Genomic DNA, 25,360 nt, shown 5'->3' on the forward strand with positions numbered 1-25,360 from the left:
TTATGCGTAACACAAACACCAGATACCAGCCTCAATAAAGATGACGTAGCTTCAAACCTACTTGAGCAGTACCACCAGACGCAAGGAACGCCTATCAAAACTACAGGTGACGGTGACTGCCTTTTCAATGCTGTGTCAATACTGTTATGTGGGAACGAGCTAAAATCTGTGGAATTACGCTACAAAACTGTGCTCTTTCTAAAATCATCGACAGACCTATTGAAAGTATCTATCCAGCCGTAAACGGGTCAAAGACTTAGCATAAAGAACATTAAACTCAGTCTTCAACAGTGACTCTAAGGGTGAAAACATAATGATCATGTAGACTTATCATCCATAGACCATACAGCAAACTTGAAGCTAATTCACTAAACTGAAGGCGCGTCTCGTGGATCGGCCACGTGCCTGAATCATTATTTTCTGTACAGAGTAACGTGGCTGTGTATGAAGTTCAAGGTGAAAAACCCAGACAACAAACAACCTTATTCAAGAACGTAGCGCTCATTAGTGAGATGGTGAAGCACGAGTCTGCGAAAAACGTTCATGATGAATTGAATGAAGGGAGTGACTTTTATTCGGTGCCGCGAAATTTGAAACAAGTGCAGAATATTAAATACACACAGGCGAAAAAAAAAACAGGAACTAAAAATGATGTCTACCTAAATAATCTTGCTGACCGCCTGATACACATAGAAAATAAGGTTTACTTGGGTGACAATTTCATTAGGTCAGTGAATCCTTTGAATTCAGGCCCGTCCGTCGTGCTTTATACTGATGAACAAATAAAGGACATAAAAAGATTTTGTTGCCGCGAGGAGCTGGCAATTTTAGGTGTAGACAAAACGTACAACTTAGGTCAGTTACACCTTACTACAATGGTGTTCAAAACTATGTCGGTAATCAAAACAAACACTGGTGAACCGCCTGTTTTCATGGGACATTCATTCTTACATAGCAAATCAGACTTTGAAACTTTTAAAGTTTTCTTCACAAATGTAGCAAGCCACTTCGCCGATGAAGAAATACAGAAAATAGTTCTTGGGAGCGACGACGAAACCGCATTAAGAAAAGGTTTGGCAAAGTCTTTTTCAGGTCCAACGCAGATTGTCTGCACAAGGCATCTAAAGAACAATGTAAAAGATTATTTAAATAAGAAATTAGGTGTTAATGATCATGATAAACAATCTTAAAGTCTTTTTTTGGGGACAATGGTCTCACCGACGCAAACAGTACTGTTATATTTGACCATAAACTTGAGGAAGTGAAAGGCATAGTTACGGATAAGGCAAATGATTTCTTACATTACTTCAACAGTAGACTAGTCCCATTAATAAAATACCAAGTTAATATCCCATCCCGCGTGAAACAGCTCGAGAAAGATTGGACCAACAACAATGTTGAGTCAATGAACAATATTCTTAAACCAATCACAAACTGGAAGATTTGACAGACTTGATTGAAATAGTTCATAGAATAGTTAGATCGCAATACAAAGCATGTGAAAAAGCGCTAGTGAAAATGGGAAATTTTAAACTGGCACCTGCATTTTTACATCATGAACTTTCAGTAGATGTGTGATGTCAGAAATCAGAACAGGAGAGAAAACAATGTATTGCAACGTGTTTATAATTTTTACCATTTATAAAATAATATTTCTCAGCCATCTTAGAAATATGATAATCATGTCATTGTACAAGTATTTTATCACTAGTATTTAATTTATACATACATTACTCTTCTACCAGTCTTACAGACCATCATTACGCCGCTCTATCTTTGAAGGCTACATAGATAATGTGTTTTACCATTTATAAGCTAATATTACTGATTCATTAATGAAAGCTAATGATTTATATTCCATAAAAGTTGTCATTGTGCAATTATTTGATCACTGGTATAAAATTATACTTGCATTACGCTTCTGCCAGTCTTACGGGCCATCATTCCAGATCTGAGCTTTGAAGGCTACATAGATACTGTGCTTTGCCGTTTATGAAATAATATTTCTGATCCATTAATGAAAGATAACGGTTTATTTTCCATAGAACATGTCACTGTGTAAGTATTATATCACTTGTATTTAATTCATACATACATTACGCTTCTGGAGCTTTGAATGCTATCTAGAGAATGTGTTTTGGCGAAATTCTGGCGAAATCCTGGATAAATTTAGAATTAATAATTACAAGGTGTCTTCAGTCAGTACATACGATTTTTCTATTTTGTATACGACTTTACCACATAACTTAATAAAACTGCCCTAATTCAAAAGACTTTTGCCAGGGAAAATGCTACTTTTCTCGCTTGCTATTTCGATAAAGCATTTTTTACTAGTTGCATTGTAAAGAATTATACTATGTGGACCTGTGACGAAGTTTTAAAGCCCTTTCCTTTTTATTGAACAATATTTACGTCAGGTTTAGGAATGTAGTTTTCAGGCAAGTAATTGGTATTCCCATGGGAACAAATTGTGCACCCCTTGTCGCAGATTTGTTTTTATATAGTTATGAAAGAGATTTTATGTTGGGCCTTTCTCCAGATACACAGGCAGACATTATTACTGCATTTGATAGTACATAACGCTATCTAGATGATATACTTAATATGGATAATGCGTTTTTTGGCTCAGTTTGTGGATAATATTTATCCCCGTGAGCTGCAGGTAAATAAAACTAACAACTCGGATACTACTGCTTCATTTCTAGATTTACATCTCTCTATTTACGACAATTTTATACATACCAAAATTTATGACAAGAGGGATGATTTTAATTTTAGACATTTTTAGTATTGTAAATTTCCCCCAATTGAATGGGGATGTACCCGAGGCTACATCTTATGGGAAATATATTTCTCAGTTAATTCGGTTTGCAAGAGCGTGTAGTCATGTTGAGGATTTCAATCAACGTAACCAATATATTACAAATAAGCTTCTTCAACAGGGCTACCGTTATTGTAAATTACGTAAATACTTTGCTAAATTTTACTATCGTAACTCAGATTTGGTTTTGAAATACAACAGCAATTAAAAGACACTTCTGCGAGAAGGTATATCAAAACCCGTTTTTTTTATGGGGATGTGGTTTACAAACTTCGTAAGATTTTGGGTCATGGCAATTTTCCAATTTTATTTAGTAAAGTCATTAAAAGTTTTATTAAAAGAGATTATGACCCAACTGTTTTGAGACACACCGCATGTTTGGTGTTCAGCCCTTTTACAGTTGGACGCTACGCTTTCCTCTTTGATTGTGCCTGACGGAACAGGTGGAGGACTCTATGATAAGTAGTTCTTAAATCCCACCAGGACTAAGCCATTTTCATTTCCGTCTTCTGGCCTATTTCGTCGGGCTCTTAAGGGTGTTTCCCTTGTTGCTCTGTCTTCTGCAAAGGCATTGAGTACATGCGTTTTAGGTTCTTAAGGAGTGTATTTACACACACACACACACACACACACACGCACACACACACACACACACATATATATAATTATATTTACAAGAGCATTTTTATGTTTTACATTACATGCCTTCTGTTGCCTTTGCGTATGTTAGGGTTTCACCTGGAGGGGATAACATTTATTTACACTGTCCTGTGACTCTGGAACATGGTGGGAGTAAGAGTGAGGTTAGGTGCACTATAAACCGGTTAAAGCTCCCCAGTGGTGGTTTTGCCACTGACCGTTCCAAGGCGGTGACCCACTATGTTCCTTTATTTGTTTGTTTTGTCCTTGTATGTTTGCTTTGTGTGTGTGTGTGGTGTGCATGTGTGCGTGTGTTGATCGTGGCTGCGTTTTTAGAACGTTGCTTTCCCTGTTCGATATTCTTCCTTGATTTTTTACCATAATATAATATATGAAAAATATATTCTTTTCAAAATATGATAGAAAATGATTTATATGCAATAAAACATGCCACTCTTCAAGTATTTTTGCTATAATATTAAATTTATATATACATTACGCCCCATTTTGCACAATTACGCATCATTTTGCTACATTATTGTACACTACTGTATTAAGGCATACCCTCTCCTCGTCCTCTCTGGTGTCCCTCAAGGCTCGGTCCTTTTCCTTTCCTAAATAAATGATCTGCCGGAAAATGTTATGGGCAAAGTGAGGTTGTTCGCAGATGATACGATAGTCTATGTTTCGATCAAATCCAACAGTAATGCCCAAGCTCTACAGAAAGACCTTTTAAGCCTCGATACCATCAGCACAGACCTATCATGGACCAATCATATCAACAACTTAACAACCAAAGCAAAACATTCCCTAAGATTCCTCAAACGAAATGTCAAAAACCCCAAATAAAAGATTCAAAAAGGTTGCATATAAAACTTATGTTAGACCCCAGTTAGAGTACTGTTCCATTGTATGACATCCATGGCAAAAATACTTAACCCTCTAAATAGAGCAAGTTCAAAAATCTGTAGCAAGACATGTTTATAATGACTACAGATACACCAGTAGTATTTCCAAAATGTTAAAAGAACTAAACTGGCAAACCATAGAACAACGCCGAAAGACCAGTGCAATTACAATGTTGTATAAGATCCAACAACACCTTGTTTTTGTTGACCATAGTCACCGTAGAAGAACTAGAAACCTGAACTATTTGATACCGTATTCAAAGACACACTATCATGCAAACTCCATTTTTCCCAGAAGTATACGTCTGTGGAACAGTCTCCATGTGTCTTTGCAAGTTAGTCCCAGCTTAGAGATATTTGCTGGGCAGCTGCTACCCTTCTATCAGTTATAATTTCAACTTTCTGCTTTTAGTTTTAACTTGGCCTGTATAATAGTTATTTTACTTTATCTTTGTGATGCACATAAATTCTGTGTCTTTTTACTATTTTAACAGCTATCCCCGACAACGCGCCTGCTAGTCATAATCATTAACAATTGATAAGCAGTAAAAAGATGAGGTCAAAGATACAAATTTTATTTAAAGTCGGTATTGCATATATAGACAACATTAGCTATGTATGGCTAAATAACAAATGTATATTTGATAACAATATAAAAGTGTACCTATTAAATAAAAATAACAACAATAACACATCGTAATAATTGTGTGATACATGAGTTATACATACAGATTGGTTAAATCTGAAATACATCTGTTAACCTTGGCCTAGGCCTAAAAACTAGTTAAAAGTAAATAGGGATTAAAACACTGACTTGAAAAAGAAACACTAATGCGTTAATAGGAAATGGTTTAAGACATGTACCACATCAAAGGAACATTCGGCTTGAGGTCGGAGATAAGGTTCTGGTACGTAAAGTTGGCTTGCAGGGAACCAACAAATTGGCTGATCGTTGGGAAAAGAACCATATATAGTCCTTTCCATGCCCAATCCAGATATTCCGGTATACAAGGTACAACAGGAAAATAAGAAGGGTCCATTCAAGACTTTACACCGGAATATGCTGTTGCCTTATTCTTGCAATCAGTCTTTAGAGGAAAGCATGTCCGCTTCCGGGAGCAGTCCTCGCAAGAGAACTACAAGAAGACCAGGTAGGACAGTCCACTCTAAAAATTCAGTCACAGAGACAGTAGCAGACAGTGCCAGTTCTAGTAATTCCGAGTCGAATGGCGACAATAACAGAACCGGAATATATATTCCTCCCCCACTAAGAAATCTCCCAAAACAGTTGCGAGCTGTATACCTTTCTCCTCTTCAAACTGAAACTGAATCCTCTCTCAAACTCCCTACTCAATTTTCAGAACTTCACAGGTTCTGGAATCAGACCAGCGTAACCAGTCTAGAGATTTAGTACAGAGGACGAGTGATAGCTCGTCATTTCATATCAGATCTGCGACAAATCAGTCTCAGACTAGAAGGGAGGCACCTTCAATAAGCGTGGACCACACAGGACACCGTAGTTTCAATATTGTCTTTGTACCTCCACCTCGAAGCCCTCGCCACGTTAGACGCAGAACATCACCGCAATGACATGGTGAGTGGGTAACTCCCGTGCAAGTAGAGACCAAACCGAATTGCGAGATTTTCTTTGTTTGATACCTCTGTACATGGTTTAAGGTTTACAGATTGGGTGAACATAACTGTTTCTGATAATTTTTATAATTATTATATAAATTTCTTGTACTAGCACCAATAAAATAAGTGCTCGCGTTTCTTTGATATTATCAGTTTTAATACATACCAAACAATGTTACGAAGTTATGTGTAAACACTTATTCACTAAGTAATCATATATTAAAGGATGATGCATGTAGTTAACTTTTCATATCTATGTATTTAATATTATATTCTATTTAGATATCATAATGATATCATATCGAATCGGACCGACATCGGTCCAGTACTGGCTTGGCACTGATATTTTTACTCTTTGTATATTCATCTGATGGCATCGGGCTGACACCATCCTGACAACACATAATTGATATAGATTTTAATTAGGGATGGGAACGAATATTCGAATATTCGGAAATCTGTCGAATATTCGAATATAAAAATCAAATTCGAATATTCGTAAATAAATTGTATACATTTTTTTCAAAATAAGTATTGTTGATTTTCGGCAATATAAGCATGCTAATTCTGCAAAATAAAACCGTTTGTTCACTCGTGTTTGTTTATCGTCCAATTAACAAGAAAATAGCAATGCATAATTGGCAGGGGACACCGTTACGGATTAACAGTTTGTAATGGGCGTAAATGTGTCAGATGCATGTCAAAAATTGCCCAGTTAACAAGAAAATTGCAATGCCTAATTTGGAGGGGTCGTCAATACGGATTAACATTTATAATGCAGTCTACATAAAAAACTATACTGCGTAGATACAATACATCGAATCGTGCAAGAAAGGGAACAAGCTAAAACAGCATGATATTTGTACGGCATCGGCACATTCATTTTACCGATATGCCTATATCAACCCGATGTGTTCGTGTTCGCTGGGTTTTGAGTGCAATAACTTGATTGAATTTGTATTAGACAAAATAGTGTCAACTTATGTATAAAAGTTAAAACCTCCATTAATAATATTTAGGGCATTTTTCAGTCTGAAAAAGATTTCACAAACAATTCCTCCTACTCGTGTCGATTAATTAATTATAAAACAAACAAGCTTATCAAGCACTTAATTAATATATATTTGAATTCAGCAGGAAAATGAATACCACAAAACAGTATTTACGATATGAAAAAGAACACGCGTCCATTTATGTTGTAATGTAATCCAAATATAGGAGGTCATATATCTACTTTTCTGTGCGAATTTTATCCATTTATTTGGATTTTTATTTGTAAATCGCCGAAGAAGCTGAGACAACGTTATAATTTTCTTCAATGCACATGAAGATCCGAGTGAGTGAGTGAGTTGGGTTTTACGGCGAATCGATACAAAATGGTCATATATCGCCAAGACATGAAGATCCGATATTTAGATGAAAAATCCATCTGATATAATGATTGTACCAATAATTGCCGGTCTTTTGTAGATACCACGGCGGCGAAAAGTTGATAATTTTTTATTTTGTTGATTTTAACGTAGCACCGACACAATTATAGGTCATATGGCAACTTTACAGCTTTGATGGTGGAGGAAGACCCCAGGTGCCTCTCCATGCATTATTTCATCACGAGCGGGCACCTGGGTAGAACCACCGACCTTCTGCAAGTTGGATGGCTTCCTGGAAAATCGATAAGTTTGGCTGCAGTATAATATATTGCGAATCCTAGCTACATATATACTTGAAATGTGACTGTGTTTCAAAACTTATGCCACATTTTCATTTGCAACAGGTATAATTAATTAACGCACAATACATGTAAAAAGGAGGTTCGTACTCTTAGACAATCCTATGCAGTCGTGTCGAGAAAAGTACTGATCCATATCTCTTTTATAAGATTCTACAGGTACGGATCCGTACCATTGCCACTAACATATTATTCATTAAATTTCTACATGTCCACTACGTACAGCGCTAAATTTCACTTTGGTAAAGATTATATTTCCCACTTGTTTAATCTCAACTGTAATCAAAGAATTAAATGCATTTAATATTTGGATGAATCTTTTCTTATTGGTCAGTTAGGATTCTGATGTCATGTTAAAATTATGAATTTGACAACATCTAATGAACACATAGCAACATTATTTTTTCAGTGATATATCTCTCAGTTTCTTACAGTCTGAAGCTTACAATTTATTTTCGACTATGAATCACTTAAGATTACGCTGGTCTTAAGTCGTGGCTGAGCTGGACGTAATATCAGATTGAATTGGACTGTAAGTGATTATTATGCCACGTGCAGGCCTAGGTAGTCTGTTACACTGATCTGTCTTATCGAATACAGAGTCAGTTACAAGCCGATTAAAAACGTACAGATTTCTGTACGAATACCATAATCCACCGCGCGAATGCTAATTTAAAAATAGTCAGGCTTTCCCAAAGAGAAATGTTTAGCTCGGGTTAAACCTTGGTATTGAATGCATATAGTACATGTACATTGTCTTATTAATGTTGAAAGGATTGTTCAATCACATAACACAAAAAGTTAAACCTACAACTATGAAGGTTTAAACAATACACATTGCAATAAGCGCTTCCAGTCAGCTATATTGTCCATATTGTAGAATAGGTATAGAAATCTAGATCTACTGGTAACTTACTATAAATCATTCTCTTTGTACGCAGGTATCTAGTATTGATAATAGAATTGTAATTAGGTATAACTAATTGAAATCTTCTGCTGCAAAACTTCATAAATTAATGACTTTCCATATCCAGTGGTCAAATTACTAATGTATCTCCATCATTTATTTTTTCTAACACATTCAACTTTTTGGGTTTAAGGATACTGAATTGTGTGTTACTTTCTTTATTTTTATTTATTTTTTAATTTTTTAAAGAAATATCTAATGTTTTTGTAAATTCCATCTAGCAGCCGACAAAAAAAAGAGATCTAAAATAAAAGGGAGCTCTGTGTGACGTTTACATCGATATATACACTCAGCCAATCAGCGATTGCTATCTTTCACTAATTTTATACCTGGTGCGTCATAGTTCTTGGGTTGTAACAGTCGTTAATATGTAGTATCTAACGCGTGGAAGAGTCTACATGCCTAGGCTGTTATGTACATTCCGCGAAAGAGAATACTTTTCGCATTACACGAAAAGAAAATTCTGTCATTTTTGGCTTATTTTATTTTATTTATTAGTTGCACTTCTCTAAGTCAATGTATAAAAATATTGCATGTTTTCTGATGGTTATAACATAAAAATATTATTCCTTATCCTTACATATGTTTCTGTGGTAGGGCCTTTTTATCTTGACACCGGTTGGAGAACACGTTGGTTCCAATTTGCCGGATAATTTTACTTAAAAATATGGGTTTTGGTGATCTGAAAAGTAAAGCTGGGCTCGAGGCACTTAATGCCTACCTCGCAGATCGTAGTTACATTGAGGGGTAATGAATTTATTGCCGATATAAATCAAAATTTTGTCTTTATTTTTTCACTTAAATGTAGCAGTTTTCGGATAGGTCTAAAAACCTGTACAAAACACTAGTAAGAGGGCGGTGCATTATAAATAGTTAGATGAAAAGGCATTGTTTCATTCATCTGATGTTGATAATTTTGTTAAATGAAATGGGACTTGACAAGTCGTTCTGTAATCATGAAGGAGAATTTTGTGCTCTGTAGAAAGATTAGGTCCTTTTTAAGCCCCTCATCTTGCAGACTTTATTTGTGATAGTATTACTGCAAGTTCTCGGAACAAATTTGGTAGTTTCGTTGGTAACAGATAAAAGAGTACTTAATTGCAAACAGTTATCCCATGACAACATCTATGCTGGTCTCAAAACTGGTACAGTATTCTTGATATCGACATTATAGGATAAATCCTGTTTTCCTGTATTAACCACCAATAAACACCCGTTCCCGGTTTTACGGTGAGGGGGGTATTGGCCATTACACTATATAGCTGTAGTGTTTAGATTATCCTTTTTTTCAAGTTTTAAACAAAGAAAATGAATAAAAAAGTATTGCAGATTATCATAAAACATTGTTGTAATTAAAATGTAGCAAAAATATCCTCAAGGTTTACTTTATTTTTGAAATTTTATCTTTTATTCTACACTGCCGCTTCCGTGGCTCGATACCGAAGGTGTGAAATTATTCGCATTTTTCAAGGTAAACAGATTATTTTTGCAAATATTTTGTTGCCGAGGTCGTAGAATAGTATTTCCATTGTGAGAAAGTAAAAACTTTCCTAAATCCTTATCTTCTGGCAAAAATAATCACAAATATTGTACATGGACTTTATATCGGTTAATCTCGCCAACCCCCCTGACCCTATTTACGGAAATACTGGAGAACGGGATTTATCCTATAAGTATAATGTCGATATGGTCAATGTCTCCCTGCCAGTGATGGTCAAGCCTGATCTTGAAACTATGGACATCCTTGGCATCAGCATCGTAAACAAAGTTATTTTGTTAAATTTGTAGTTGGAAAGTTGTCTACACCTTTGTACAGGGGTTCCATTTGACCCGGGACCCTGGGTCCGGACCCGGGAGCTTTTCAAAAGACACTCAAGGGACCCGATATGATACTTGCCTGTGCGTCACTCGGGACCCGGAGGCATTTTCCTTTGATAATCCTTCCTCTTCTCATTCATTTCCTACAGTAAAACTATGTCCACGATAAACACGTGTATTCAATATAAACACTCGCGGTCATGCCCTCCTGCCTTTGATCTTCTGCTAAATCCCGCCCTTTATCCTGTAGACATGCCTGACCGACTTTTCTTTATCAGCAAGTTACGTCACGGCGAGTGCACATAGGTAATGAGAAGTGTTAAGATTAACTGATAAAGCGTATTGATTGCGTACTGTCAAAAAAGGCGCCAATTATTAAATTATCTGTACCAGCTGATTACTGAGCATGTGAAAAGTGCCCTGCAAGATTTCTCCATGCAAAGTTTAAATTAGACCATTGTTTAGTGATTGTACCTTAATTTCAACAAGAAAATCCACAAATTTTGATGAATTTGGAAAGCAAAAATATGTTTAGAATGTCCGTTCACGATTCTAATTACACCCGAGGACATATGCAATTTTTCCAAAATTCACTAAAAAAAACTGACTTTCAATGCAATTTTTTATGAAAAGTAGCATCATTATTTGAGGAACTATCTCTGGTTTACATTAGTGGACCAAGTTAACTGAGCAAAAACAACATTCAAACGACATTCTGAAAGTGTACCAGTATCCGGCTAGTATGTTTTGGATACATTTTTACAGAGTGTTTTAGCACTTTTCTGTTAAAAAAATTAAAATATTGAAGAAAAATCCTCATCAAATTTCATAACATGAATTTTGATAAATATTAATTTACAATATGACGTTATATGACCTGAAACAGACACTCTTTATTATGTTATAACATGACCTCGGTTTTATTGTTTTATTACTATTTATTATGTAGTATTACTATATAAGAAAATATATTCAATTGTATCGATGTGTTGGGATAGGACTCCTGTATTTTGGAAAAGTACCCTTCAAAATTTGGACCTAAGGGCCCTGGGACTCTTGGGTTTTCAGGTCTAGTGGAACCCCTGTTTGTATAATATGCACCCACGTTTCGGGGTTGGGGGAGGGGTAAAAAAACTGTGCATTTATACACGAGTATCAACGGTACGTTCAGTACTGTAATGAATGTATACAGATTTGCACCAGAATTATTAAATTATTCAATAATATCTTTATGGTATATTTCTAATAAAGAAAACTTTCCAGACAAAAATAATGTATGCAAACATAAAACAAACTGCATGTATTTATAAATGATATGCATGTTATATAGACAAATGGGTATTAATGTTTTTCCTGACATTCAGATTCATTGCAAATCTTTCTGTAGTACCTTACAATGTAGACATTACAACAAAAACCAAGGAAATCTACCTTATGATTTTCGTAGACAAAGGTACGCAACGTGCAAAATGCACCCTGCCCCTTTTTAGCAGCACCCTGCCCTTTTTAGAGGTCTAGAAAAATCCCTATTAAATGTCATTTAGTTTTTGCCAATTTGTTCAGATCATGTATTTTATCATAAGAAAATCTGCATCAAAATTTTAAAACTATCAAAATGATTCATTGATTCTGATTCAGAAAAAGAAAACTTCAAAATATACTCTGCATTTATTATTAGGTCCTTCAGGACCAGTTGTCTAGTACTCAGTACTAGTAGGCAGTTTAGATAATGGACTATTCAAATAGTTGTTCTATTTCAGATTCCAACCATCACAGGCAGATGTAGTTGTGTTCAAGGCACTGTCTGGGGCTCCACCTGCAGAGCTGTGTAATGCTTTACGCTGGTACAATCAGATCAACTCATATGGAAATGACAAAAACAGGTGATGTAGTAATATAATATGAGTCGCACCATGAGAAAATCAACATAGTGGCTTTGTGACCAGCATGGATCCAGACCAGCCTGCGCATCCGCACAGTCTGGTCAGGATCCATGCTGTTCGCTAATGGTTTCTCTAATTGCAGTAGGCTTTAAAAGCGAACAGCATGGATCCTGACCAGACTGCGCAGATGCGCAGGCTGGTCTGGATCAATGTTGGTCGGTTAAAACCGCCCCTGGTTTTAACCGGTTAAAACCGCCCTGGTCAATACTCCCTTTAGTGGACAATACTGGTCGATTGGTCAATACTGGTCAATTAGTCAATACTGACTGTTAAGATATTTTGCAGATTTTATGAACAATTTAAATAATCACTGTTAAGAGCATTTGGGGCTTGATGAAGGTGTTTGCATGCATTATATTTAGTTCAAGCAACCAAATTAATACTCCCAAATTAGTCAGTTCTAAGTGGTCAATTTGTCAGCACTGGTTGATACTGGTCATTAGACTGCTAATTTAACTGAACTTCATTTGTAGAAAGTATTTCATAAACTGTAACAGTTAAGTGTTTGATTCACACGTGATAAATCTAATTAGTTTTACTGGTATTTAATTCAATGAAAAATTGCTGCCTACAACTGGACCCTTTCACTGAAGTGGTTTAATTGTGTTTTGGTAGCAAGTGTCTAACTGACACCATGTCTTACAATATACAACAGATTATATGTTGTAGGCCTGTCTATCTAGTCACTAATTAGCTGTCATGATCAATAATCCCACTGTATTAATGAGGTGCTTGAACATGGTAACTTTATCTAAAAAAAATTAGTTATGCAATCAAAGTATTCAAGTGACCAGTATTGACCAATATGTGTTGATCAGGAATATTGTGTAGGACCAAAATGTAAATTGACCGCTACTGTCCATTTCAGTGAGTGTAATTTATAGTAATAATTTTTTTAATTAATTCAAAATAAAGGCTATACTTTAAGGTGATAAAAGCATTTAATAAACTAGTATTGACCACTGACCAGTCTAAGTATTTTGTCCAGAACTGAGCCTGACCAGGACACATTGCCAAGGACCAAAACTGAATCGACCAGTATTGACCACTAATCCACTTTACTTTTTAACAAACAAAATTTTTTATTATTCAGACCGCTTTATAATTTTTACATTACTGTTACAGCTTGTTCTAATCTGTGAATGTGCATTATGTAAAAGTGTTGAATAAACCAGTATTGACCACCCAAGAGTGACCAAAGTATTGAATCGACCAGTATTGACCGGTTTTAACCAGTATTGACCACCGGCCCGGTCAATACTCATATTGACCGGCTTTTTGCCAACATTGGTCTGGATCCATGCTGGTCGCAAACCCACTGTGTTGGCTTTCTCATGGCGCGGCTCATATTGATTTACCTTTAGAAAATGTATGTAAGGTATAACTAATTGTTTTAACTTTTGTTCTGATAGTCAGTCTAATCTTGTGCCAGAGGAAAAATCAGACCAGACTACAAGTGTTATAACAGTTTAATTTAAAGCTACTTTTTGACACTTTTGGTGATCCTTTTACAATAAAAAGAATGAAAAGGTACTGCCAGTAGGGCTGTCAGTTGTTCATTGTGTATTGACAGTATATTCAAGCACTATGTATCTATACATATTTTCTGAATACAGATGTAACAGATACAGTAAAAAAGATCAAAATTCAAAAGTAAATTTGAAGTATTTTCTTTAAAAATGAAAATTTGTGTTAAGTATTTCCTTTAAAAATCAAAATTGCAAAAGAAAGTGTGAAGTATTTCCAAATAAAATCAAAAATACAAAAAATATGAAGTATTTCCTTTAAAAATCGAAATTGCAAAGAAAGTGTGAAGCATTTCCTTTAAAATCAAAATTAATGTGAAATGTTTTCATTAACCTTAGCCTGCTGGCGGCAGTCGATTCTGCCTTTGCGACCAATGCAGACCAAGATCAGCCTGCATATCCGTGCAGTCTGATCATGGTCTGCACTATTCGCTATTCAGTCACTAATTTTTCAGTAAACACCTCTTCAAATGATAAATGGTATTGTCCAAATTGAATGATGGACTAGTCCATTATAGAAATTTAGCAGGCTAAAGGTTAAAAATCGGAATTGCAAAAGTAAATGTGAAGTATTTCCTTTAAATATTCAAAGGTGTAAATGAATTATAATTTTAACATGATCCAAATTAAAATTATATAATTTGACTTATATTATTTATTATACTATGCTTTGTTACAGAAATGCAAGGGTTATTCTTGAAATTAACAGATGAAGCTGTCTGTAACTGCGATATTTTCTCTGTGAGCTTCTTGCTGACATATTGTCGATATATCAATACAAAATTTTCAGTCATTGACAGCTCTGGCTGCCGTCAACTCATGAAGGTCGGGATTGTGAACAAGGTTACATAATGAGAGTTTGGCCTACATCATCTGATTTATTGCTTTTGAGCACAGATTTGAAGTTGACCAATGACATGACAGCTTAGTTAGACTGTTTAAAACCATAGTTCAACTTGTGCCTTGTGTCTTGACACTGCCTTCTCATGTAGTTCTAGGACTTGACATTATTTGAGTTAGACTGAAACTAGGTTTTATTCAAAGTAGAAATATATTTTTCCCCCCGTTTTTTTAAGTGATTGTAGAATGATTTGACATAAAAATGTTTTTGTTTACAGTTTTCCAGGTGTCGCAAAACCTCTAGATTCCTACGGGACAGGTGGTGCTGCTCCTTCAGCCTCCAAGGATGATGATAGTGACTTCGGAGATGACTTGTTTGGTGATTCCGACAGTGAAGAAGAGGATGAGGAAACAAAGAAGAGACTGGCAGAGTATGCAGCTAAAAAAGCCAAAAGTATGTAACTCTAAATGCCTCTTGAACTAAGCTTCAGATATATCTTTTGCATCATGAGATGATAGTCACCATGACCTCGGGGGACAAGTTATATGTTGTCAAAATGATTCCCCCTTTTTATAAGCATGAAACAGGATACCGGTATATTATGGGAACATCTGTGTCAGTGGACTGGCAGGCAATTTCATAATTTTCATTAAAGTTTACTGCTCTCTAAATTGAGTAATTCTTATCCAGTGTTCACCGTGAGTTATGGCCCTTGAATTACTTTAAATTGCAAAAACTGACAGTGTCCAATAAATAACAAGCAGGTCATGTCCATTTATCACCAAATTTAGAATGTTTATTGGCATATTATCTTTACAAAGTTCAAAAGACCAGCCAGAAAGTTCTTGTCACTTTTGAGCTATGGCCCAGGCCCTTGAATTAGTTGAAATAGAGAAAATTGACTTCTCAGTGAGGTTATTTATGTCTCCCACCACACAGTGGTTTGGGAGACATATTGATTTACTCCAGTCTGTGTGTGTGTGTCTGTCTGTCTGTAACAAAGCTTGTCAGCACTCTAAGTCGGACATTTCTCATTCGATTTTCACCAGACTTAAACAAAATGTGTTGGACCATAAGACCTCAGCCAATTTCGATAACTAGCCAAATTGGTTTAGGCGTCTTGGAGTTATGACCCTTGAATTACCAAAAATCGGCCTTTTTACTCTTGTCCGCACTCTAATTCAAACATTTCTCATCCAATCTTTACCAAACTTGAACAAAATGTGTTTGACCATGAGACCTCGGCCAAGTTCTAAAACTAGACAAATCGGTCCAGGCATTCTGGAGTTACGGCCCTTGAATTATCTAAAAATCAGCCTTTTTACTCTTTTCCGCACTCTAAGTCGAACATTTCTCATCCAATCTTCACTAAACCTGAAGAAAATGTGTTTGACCATGAGACCTCGGCCAAGTTTGATAACTAGCCAAATTGGTCAAGGCATTTTCGAGTTACGGCCCTTGAATTACCGGAAAATCCGCCTTTTTACTCTTGTCCGCTCTCTACGTCGAACATTTCTCATCCGATCTTCACCAAACTTGAACAAAATGTGTTTGGTCATAAGACCGTAGCCAAGTTCGATAACTAGCCAAATCGGCCCCAGGCACTTTTATGGCCCTTGAATTACTGATTGGATCCACTCATCCAGACCATCTAATTGGATCCACTCATCAAACCATCTAGAGAAACTAGACATTTTTCATAGGGGCAGTTGTGGGAGACATGCGCTTTTCTCAAAAGCCTCTCTAGTTTAAAAAGTAATTTGCTGAGACAGGCGTATTTTGTGACAGTTTGGCTCTCTTGTTAACTTAGAATTTGAGGTTTAAGTTTTGAATATAAGCAGAATTCTCAAAAGTTACTTGGCCAAATACTTTCAAACTTTACGCATATCTTCGGATTCATAACTTGACAGTAAGAGGCAAGTTATATAACTCTAGCTTTTATTTTGTCAAATTGTGCCCCCTTTAAACTTAGAAATATTGGTTAGTTTTGCATGTAAGCAAGTTTTTCAAAAACTGCTTGATCAAATGCTTTCAAACTTCACACATGATTTGGGCATCATGAGATGATCTTAGCTTCTATTATATCAAAATTTTGCCTCTTTTAAATACAGAAATTTTGTGAAAGTTTTGCATGTCAACATGTATCTTAGGAATTACTGGACCAAAAGTTTCCAAGTTCTCCAAGCATCTTTTGAATTATAGGGTGACCTCATATGGCAAGATTCATAACTCTGGCTTACATTTTGTCAAAATTATGCCCCTTTTTTCAATATTTTTTGCTAAAGCTTTTATATGATAATGTAAACTAGTATTAGTTGGAAGGCTTCAAATAGTTCTGTGTGCTGTCATAAGACAGCTCTCATTTGTTTGTTTTTCATGGGGGTTGTGACACGATATTAAAGAACAATATTATTTTAAAGATATCTGCCCCCACATCAAGGTGTGAAACTCAGGTGAGCGATCTAGGGCATCATGGTCGTCTTGTTACAGGATGTTTTTGACTTGTGTTACTAATGATACTGGTTTATAATTACACCTTCTGATAGAAATACTGCCCTGTTCCAAGGGAAGAAACAAGTTCAAAACTCACAAATTAAAGTGCACATTATAAGTAGATCTAGCGTAATCAGTCACTAGCCAGTACATCAGGACTTCCAATTAATTTTCAGTCTCTTAACTTTACTGTATGAACATTGTAGATGTTTAACCCTTACCCTGCTAAATATCTAAAAATGGACCGGTCCATCATTCAATTTGGGCCATACCACTTATTATTCAAAGGGGTGTTCACTGAAAAATTACTGACTGAATAGCGAACAGTGCAGACCATGATCAGACTGCACGGATGTGCAGGCTGATCTTGGTCTGCACTGGTCACAAAGGCAGAATCACTTGCCGCCAGCAGGCTGATCTCGGTCTGCGCTGGTCGCAAAGGCAGAATCACTTGCCGCCAGCAGGCTGATCTCGGTCTGCGCTGGTCGCAAAGGCAGAATCACTTGCCGCCAGCAGGCTGATCTTGGTCTGCGCTGGTCGCAAAGGCAGAATCACTTGCCGCCAGCAGGCTAAGGGTTAATGTAAGTCTTTATGGACACTATTACAGATATCATCATGTTTGTATGTAGTGTTTCTGGTTAATCATGTTTGTATGTAGTGTTTCTGGTCAATCATGTTTGTATGTCGTGTTTCTGGTCAATCATGTTTGTATGTCGTGTTTCTGGTCAATCATGTTTGTATGTCGTGTTTGTGGTCAATCATGTTTGTATGTCGTGTTTCTGGTCAATCATGTTTGTATGTAGTGTTTCTGGTCAATCATGTTTGTATGTAGTGTTTCTGGTCAATCATGTTTGTATGTAGTGTTTCTGGTCAATCATGTTTGTATGTAGTGTTTCTGGTCAATCATGTTTGTATGTAGTGGTTAATCATGTTTGTATGTAGTGTTTCTGGTCAGTCATGTTTGTATGTAGTGTTTCTGGTCAGTCATGTTTGTATGTAGTGTTTCTGGTCAATCATGTTTGTATGTAGTGTTTCTGGTTAGCAACATGATTGTTTTATATTACAGAGGCAGCAGTGATAGCCAAATCTAGTTTACTGATTGACATCAAACCTTGGGATGATGAAACAGATATGGCAGAAATGGAGCGCTTGGTCAGGACCATCGAGTTGGATGGCCTTTTGTGGGGTGCTGGTATGTGTCTCTCCACATATTTTGCTTTATTACATACCTTTGGTTTACAGGGCTCAACTAAAGGTCAAATACTTGTAAATCTAATAGAGGCTACTTATTTTTAACTTGACTATTTGAAGAATAGGGGAGCTATCCTACTCGTCCCGGCGTGAGCGTCACACAAATGTTAAAGTTTTCGTACCACCCCAAATATTTTCAAAGTCCATTGAGATATTGCTTTCATATTTTACATACTTGTTTACCACCATGACCCCAGTGTGTAAAAAGGTGGAGGCAACTCTATCAAGCATTTTGACTGAATTATGGCCCCTTTTCGACTTAGAATGTGCTTATTGTAATATTAAAGTTTTACTTATAGCTTACATTATACTATCAAGCACTGAGAATAGTCGAGCGCGCTGTCCACTGACAGCTCTTGTTATACCTAAGTGTCGAAAATGCGGGAAACATAATTGTACCCCCCCCCCACCCAACAACAAAGTTGTAAGGGGGGATATACTGGTTTCAGGGTTGTCTGTCTGTCCGTCTGTAGACACAATCTTGTGTGCACCATCTCTCCTCATCCCCTTGACACAATTTAATGAAACTTCACACAAGTGATCAGTAACAACAGTAGTTGTGCATGGGGCATGTTAGGTTCTTTCAGAAAAAAAAATTGCAGAGTTACGGGACTTTGTTTTTTGTTACTACACTATATACATAGACACAATATTGTGCGCACCATCTCTCCTCATCCCCTTGACACAATTTAATGAAACTTCACACAAGTGATCAGTAACAATAGTAATTGTGCATGGGATATGTTAGGTTCTTTCAGAAAAAAAAATGCGGAGTTAAGGGACTTTGTTTTTTGTAACTATACTATATACATAGACACAATCTTGTGCGCACCATCTCTCCTCATCCCCTTGACACAATTTAATGAAACTTCACACAAGTGATCAGTAACAACAGAAGTTGTGCATGGGGCATGTTAGGTTCTTTCAACGACAAAAATTGCAGAGTTATGGGACTTTGTTTCTTGTTAACATACTATGTACATACAGTCTGCATATGCAATCTTGTGCGCGCCTAATCTTCCGAACCCTTGCACACAGTTTAATGAAACTTCACACAAGTGATCATTACCAACCCTAGTTGTGCATGGTGCATGTGACTTTCTTTTAGATAAATATTCTGCATAGTTATGGGACTTTGTTTTTTGTTACTGTACTGTATACATACAGTCTATATACATACAGTCCACATAATTATGCAATCTTGTGTGCGTCAAATTGCAATGTACTGTGTCAGTGCATGCGGGGGGGTACATTCATCACCTTTAGTGATAGCTCTAGTTGTACCCCCCGACAACAAAGTTGTAAGGGGGGGTATATGGTTTCAGGTTGTCTGTCGTTGGCCTTGTCCTAGACGCAATCTTGTGCGCACCATCTCTCCTATCCCCTTGACAGAATTTAATGAAACTTCACACAAGTGATCAGTACCAACAGTAGTTGTGCATGGGGCATGTTAGGTTCTTTTAGAAAAAAAAATTGCAGAGTTATGGGACTTTGTTTTTTTGTTACTATACTATATACATAGACACAATCTTGTGCGCACACGTCTCTCCTCATCCCCTTGACACAGTTTAATGAAACTTCACACAAGTGATCAGTACCAACAGTAGTTGTGCATGGGCATGTAGGTTCTTTAGAAAAAAAAATTGCAGAGTTATGGGACTTTGTTTTTTGTTACTAACTATATACATAGACACAATTTGTGGCACCATCTCTCCTCATCCCTTGACACAATTTAATGAAACTTCACACAAGTGATCAGTAACAACAGTAGATTGTGCATGGGCATGTTAGGTTCTTTCAGAAAAAAAATTTGCAGAGTTATGGGACTTTGTTTTTTTTACTATACTATATACATAGACACAATCTTGTGCGCACCATCTCTCCTCATCCCTTGACACAATTTAATGAAACTTCACACAAGTGATCAGTAACAACAGTAGTTGTGCATGGGGCATGTTAGGTTCTTTACGACAAAAATTGCAGAGTTATGGGACTTTGTTTCTTGTTAACATACTATGTACATACAGTCGGCATATGCAATCTTGTGCGTGCCTAATCTACCAAACCCTTGCACACAATTTAATGAAACTTCACACAAGTGATCAGTACCAACCCTAGTTGTGCATGGTGCATGTTACATTCTTTTAGATAAATATTCTGCATAGTTATGGGACTTTGTTTTTTGTTACTATACTGTATACATACAGTCTATATACATACAGTCCACATAATTATGCAATCTTGTGTGCGTCAAATTGCAATGTACTGTGTCAGTGCATGCAGGGGGTACATTCATCACCTTTAGTGATAGCTCTAGTTTTTGTAGGTTTGAACTGTCTGCCCGTCAGTCCACCACAGCCTTGAAAACTCATTGAATATGATGTTTGCCCATGAAAAAGTCATAAATGAAACTCTTGGAAAAGTTCTAGAATTTTGAGAAATACTGCTTTAATTTTGTGCAAAACTCCTTGGAAAACGTTCTGTCATTTACTTGCTGTGTGGAGAGAACAAATTTTAAGAAAGAAAAAATGAAGGTAATTTGAAAGAAAAAAAAGGTAGTTTGTCATTTTACTGGTCTTTGTATGCTCTGGAAGCAGTCTTTGACTGCATTTAATTGTGATTTACACATAATGCAAATTCTACTGAAACACCGTTTTTAACATTTCTGTCGACTGCAAGTTTAAAAAAAAACAGAGTAAGTGAATAAGTATCCAAGTCACAATGTTTAGGAAAATCAGATGTGTGGTCACATTGAAATTCTTAAAACCTTGGCTAAAGACATTTAAAGCTGACAAAGTGCATATGTTCCTAATATGACAGAATTGTTAATGTTGATGAGGGAGTACAATGAAAAGCACAGCAAAAGCAGTACAAATCTTAAAAAAGAGTTGATATTATAGTTCCTTGTTGAGTCGGCTAAAGGCTGAAAGCCTTTTGACGAGTCCTTGCTATCCAACGATTCTCTAAATGGACCGAATAACATGTGAAGGGATGTAGTTCCATTAGATTTCTCAAATTTCAAACAGTTCACTGCATGAATGAAGTTAAGTTGTGTCAATTCCCTTTGCTATGACCAATATACGATGTAATCTGTCATATTTATGACTTGTAATTGTGCAATTCTCGAATGTAACTCATTAAGCATAAATGTGCATTTTAAGAATTGCGCAGGCTTACAAAGCTTGGGTAATATCCAGCGAAAGACAAAAAATAGTTCCAGCAGGGCTCCAGATAAGATGCGTATTAGCGTAAATTACGTATAGAAATAATGCAAATACGCATTTCTAATAATTTCTAAGCGTATAAAAACGTATATAAAATTACAGAAACGCACACAATGCTTTTTTTAAAAACAAAATCTGAATCGTCTGGATGCGTTAGGTAACATAGCCGATCAGCCTTAATTCTCCCACATTGAACGTAAACACGCATTGTATGATTTCTATAAACTTTGCGTGGGTTGAATTTTGCAGTCAGTAAACGGATAAATTAACGGAAGAAGAAGCTGTTACTGGTTTGTTTAGTTACTACTGATATTAAAAATGATTTTAATTCTTATTTTTCGAGAAATAAACAAATCGGCGAAACATTAAATTGTATTTTCTTGTAGTTTTTGAAATCGAAAGTAGATCGTCTATGTTTGGCGAAACGAAACAACTTTTTTATGAAAAGATTTAAATAAGAGGTAATTTAACCATAAACTTCAATGTCAGATACTGCCAATTGCTGCTAAATGTCTTTGTATCATCACAATTTGTAAAATATATTGTTCAAACTGGAGAAAAGTGTAATCGTATCCGGATATAATATTTTGGGTAAATATCGAGCTGTATTATGAAATTTTAAGAAAAAAACTAAAAACAAACTGAAACTGGTAGACTATACTGTCAGTACATCAATCATTAGCCGACTCAGGCCATTCAGGCCTTTGATATGTAGGTCTTGTTAATCTTTTGAATAATCTTCACAATATTGTAATTAGTGTTGAATAAAATTTGTTTGAAGTAGTTGATTAATGACTAGGATTTCAAGACCTGATTTTTGAAAAAAGTAGTCCATGATTTTCTTTTTCTGATTTCAGCTAAATTGGTTCCCGTAGGTTATGGCATTAAGAAATTACAGATCAACGCTGTTATAGAAGATGCCAAGATCAGTACAGATGATTTAGAAGATAAGATCACAGCATTCGAAGATTTGGTAGGTCTTTTTCTGTATAAGAGGACAAATTGGCTGAGATGAAGTTGGAACTGGACGAATTAATATAGCATTATCATCTGTGTAGTATGGATTTTCATCCCTTCAGTTCATTTAAATCCCTGTAGTGCAAAGTAGATGTTATAACAGGAATAGTGTGGTACCTCTCTAGGTTGAATGGAAAACATGGAGTATCCATGGGGTCATATCTTCTTATATGCAACAATACGATGTTTTACCTGGATTCTCACTGGGGTCATGCCTTCTCATATGGCAAAAATACTTGGCTTTAACCGGAGCCTCACAGTTACTACACATTCTCATATAGCAGCAATACTGGGTTTTACTTAGGTCATGCCTTCTTGTGTGACAGTATTTTTTTTTACCCGAACCTCGCTGGGGGATTCCTTCTCATATGACAACAATACTTCGTTTCACCCAAAGCCTCACTGGGGTCATAACTTCCTGTATGACAATAATACTGGGTTTTACTCAAAGCCTCACTTTAGTCATGCCTTCTCATATGGCAGCAATACTGGGTTTTACATGAAGACTCGCTCGAATCACGCCTTTTCATATGGTAGCAATACTACGTTTTACATGACGACTCACTTGAGTCACATCTCATATGGCAGCAATACTGGGTTTTACGTGAAGACTCACTGAAGTCACGCCTTCTCATGAGGCAACAATACTGGGTTTTACACAGAGACTCACTGAAGTCATTCCTTCTTGACGACAAAAATACAGGGTTTTACACCAAGAATCATTGAAGTCATACCTTCCTGACAACAAAAATACTGGATTTTACCCAAAGCCTCACTCGAGTGAAGCATTCTTACATGACAACAATACTGGGTTTTACACCAAGACTCACTGAGGTCATGCTTACTTGACTACAAATATACTGGGTTTGACCCAAAGCCTCACTCGAGTCACGCCTTTTCATATGGCAGCAATACTGAGTTTTACACAAAGACTCACTGAAGTCATTCCTTTTTGACGACAACACTTCTGGGTTTTACACAAAGACTCACTGAAGTCATTTCTTTTTGATGCCAACAGTACTAGGTTTTACACAAAGACTCACTGAAGTCATTCCTTTTTGACGACAACAATACTGGGTTTTACACAAAGACTCGCTGAAGTCATACCTTCTTGAGTACGAAAATACTGGGTTTTACCCAAAACCTCACTCAGGTCACACCTTCTCAAATGACAACAATACTGGGTTATACCCGAAGCCACACTGAGTTCATACCTTCTTGTCGACAAAAATACTGGGTTTTACTCAGAGCCCTACTGGGATCACACCTTACCATATGTCTGTAATACAAGGGCTTACCCGAAGCCACAGTAAGTCTTCTCATATGACAACAGTATTGAATTTTACCTGTAATCAGACTCGAGAGTGATTCAGCTGAACGGCAAGCTTTTATCCCAACCTAAAATAACAGATCAAATAGAGTATATACTTGGTAACTATTTATCAATATCAGCCAGCTGTTAAGTATTGCTATTTCATAGACGCTGCATAAATCTGGATTATGAACTAAAATTCGAAGGTTTCTGTGAAGTATAGCTGGGAAAATTTGTAATTATTAAGGCAGATATACCTCTTTCATGAAAGAATTGAACATACATTACAACACTGGTGCCATTATTTAATTTAGTCAGCAAATTGATAACAAAAGGTTTTTATGCACAGATTAAAAGAAGTCTGTACTTTTAAGTTTCATTGATTTTATTCTACTTTCAGGTGCAAAGTATGGACATTGCAGCCTTCAACAAGATCTAAAATCTTCAATAAACACTCATATTAAAGTGCTTCTCTCACAGACTGTGCAAATGATGAATAAAACAGTATGCAACAATTAGAATTGATTACCTTGTGTTTGCCATGTGCACATTATAATGCAGCATCTGGTACTTATCCTTTGTCCTCCCACGCGCCAATATGTAACAGGAAAATGTTCTTCAGATAGTCAAGAAGTTGTCTGTGTATCCATGTTTCGTTTTACCTCCTTGTTTCAAGTGGGAAAGTTAAGTAGCTGCAGATTCCAAACTTTACACAGTGACTGGACACCACCATGGGAAAATCTCCCATCTATTTAGCTCATCTGAACCAAAGGTTTAAGGTTTAGATATTGTGATGGTGCTGTCGTCTGGGGTTAGCCTCTTAGCTCACCAAATTAAAAAAAAATCTGTGTGGTGTTGTCATCACTTGATCATGATCAGCGTTGGTTAAATTTTTGTTTATGTTCATTTTTTCTTGAAAACTATTAGAGCTATAGCTTTGAAACATTGTACAGTTGTTTGTCATCAAGAACCATAACTCTACTTGCATTTGATTGGAATTGTAGCCCTTTTTTGAATTTTGGTTATATCCACTTACCTGGAACACTATAAGAGCAATGGCTTTGAAACTTTATAGATGTGTAAGTAAGAAAATAGAAAATTGGTATTTTTTTTGGTTAATTTTTTGTTTATGTCCCACTTTTATTGAATACTTCGAGCTGTAGCTTTGAAATTTTATACATTCCTTTATTATCAGTAGCTGAATAAGAACGCTAAGAAACATAATATTTGCATGTT

The 25,360-nt window shown here is 36.2% G+C and overlaps 1 protein-coding gene across 1 annotated transcript; it reads left to right on the forward strand.

Annotated features, from left to right (window-relative positions):
• Window positions 1-9,286: 9,286 nt before the first annotated feature.
• On the forward strand, window positions 9,287-24,645 carry LOC123531902 (elongation factor 1-beta-like). Its single transcript, XM_045313202.2, has 6 exons — window positions 9,287-9,446; window positions 12,278-12,400; window positions 15,105-15,280; window positions 18,387-18,512; window positions 22,653-22,768; window positions 24,525-24,645. The coding sequence occupies exons 1-6, from the start codon at window positions 9,367-9,369 to the stop codon at window positions 24,561-24,563; spliced, it is 660 nt and encodes a 219-aa protein (XP_045169137.1). The 5' UTR covers window positions 9,287-9,366; the 3' UTR covers window positions 24,564-24,645.
• The last annotated feature ends 715 nt before the right edge of the window (window positions 24,646-25,360 follow it).

This window comes from Mercenaria mercenaria, chromosome 11 (genome assembly GCF_021730395.1).
Source record: "Mercenaria mercenaria strain notata chromosome 11, MADL_Memer_1, whole genome shotgun sequence".
In the NCBI taxonomy this organism is placed as follows: domain Eukaryota; kingdom Metazoa; phylum Mollusca; class Bivalvia; order Venerida; family Veneridae; genus Mercenaria; species Mercenaria mercenaria.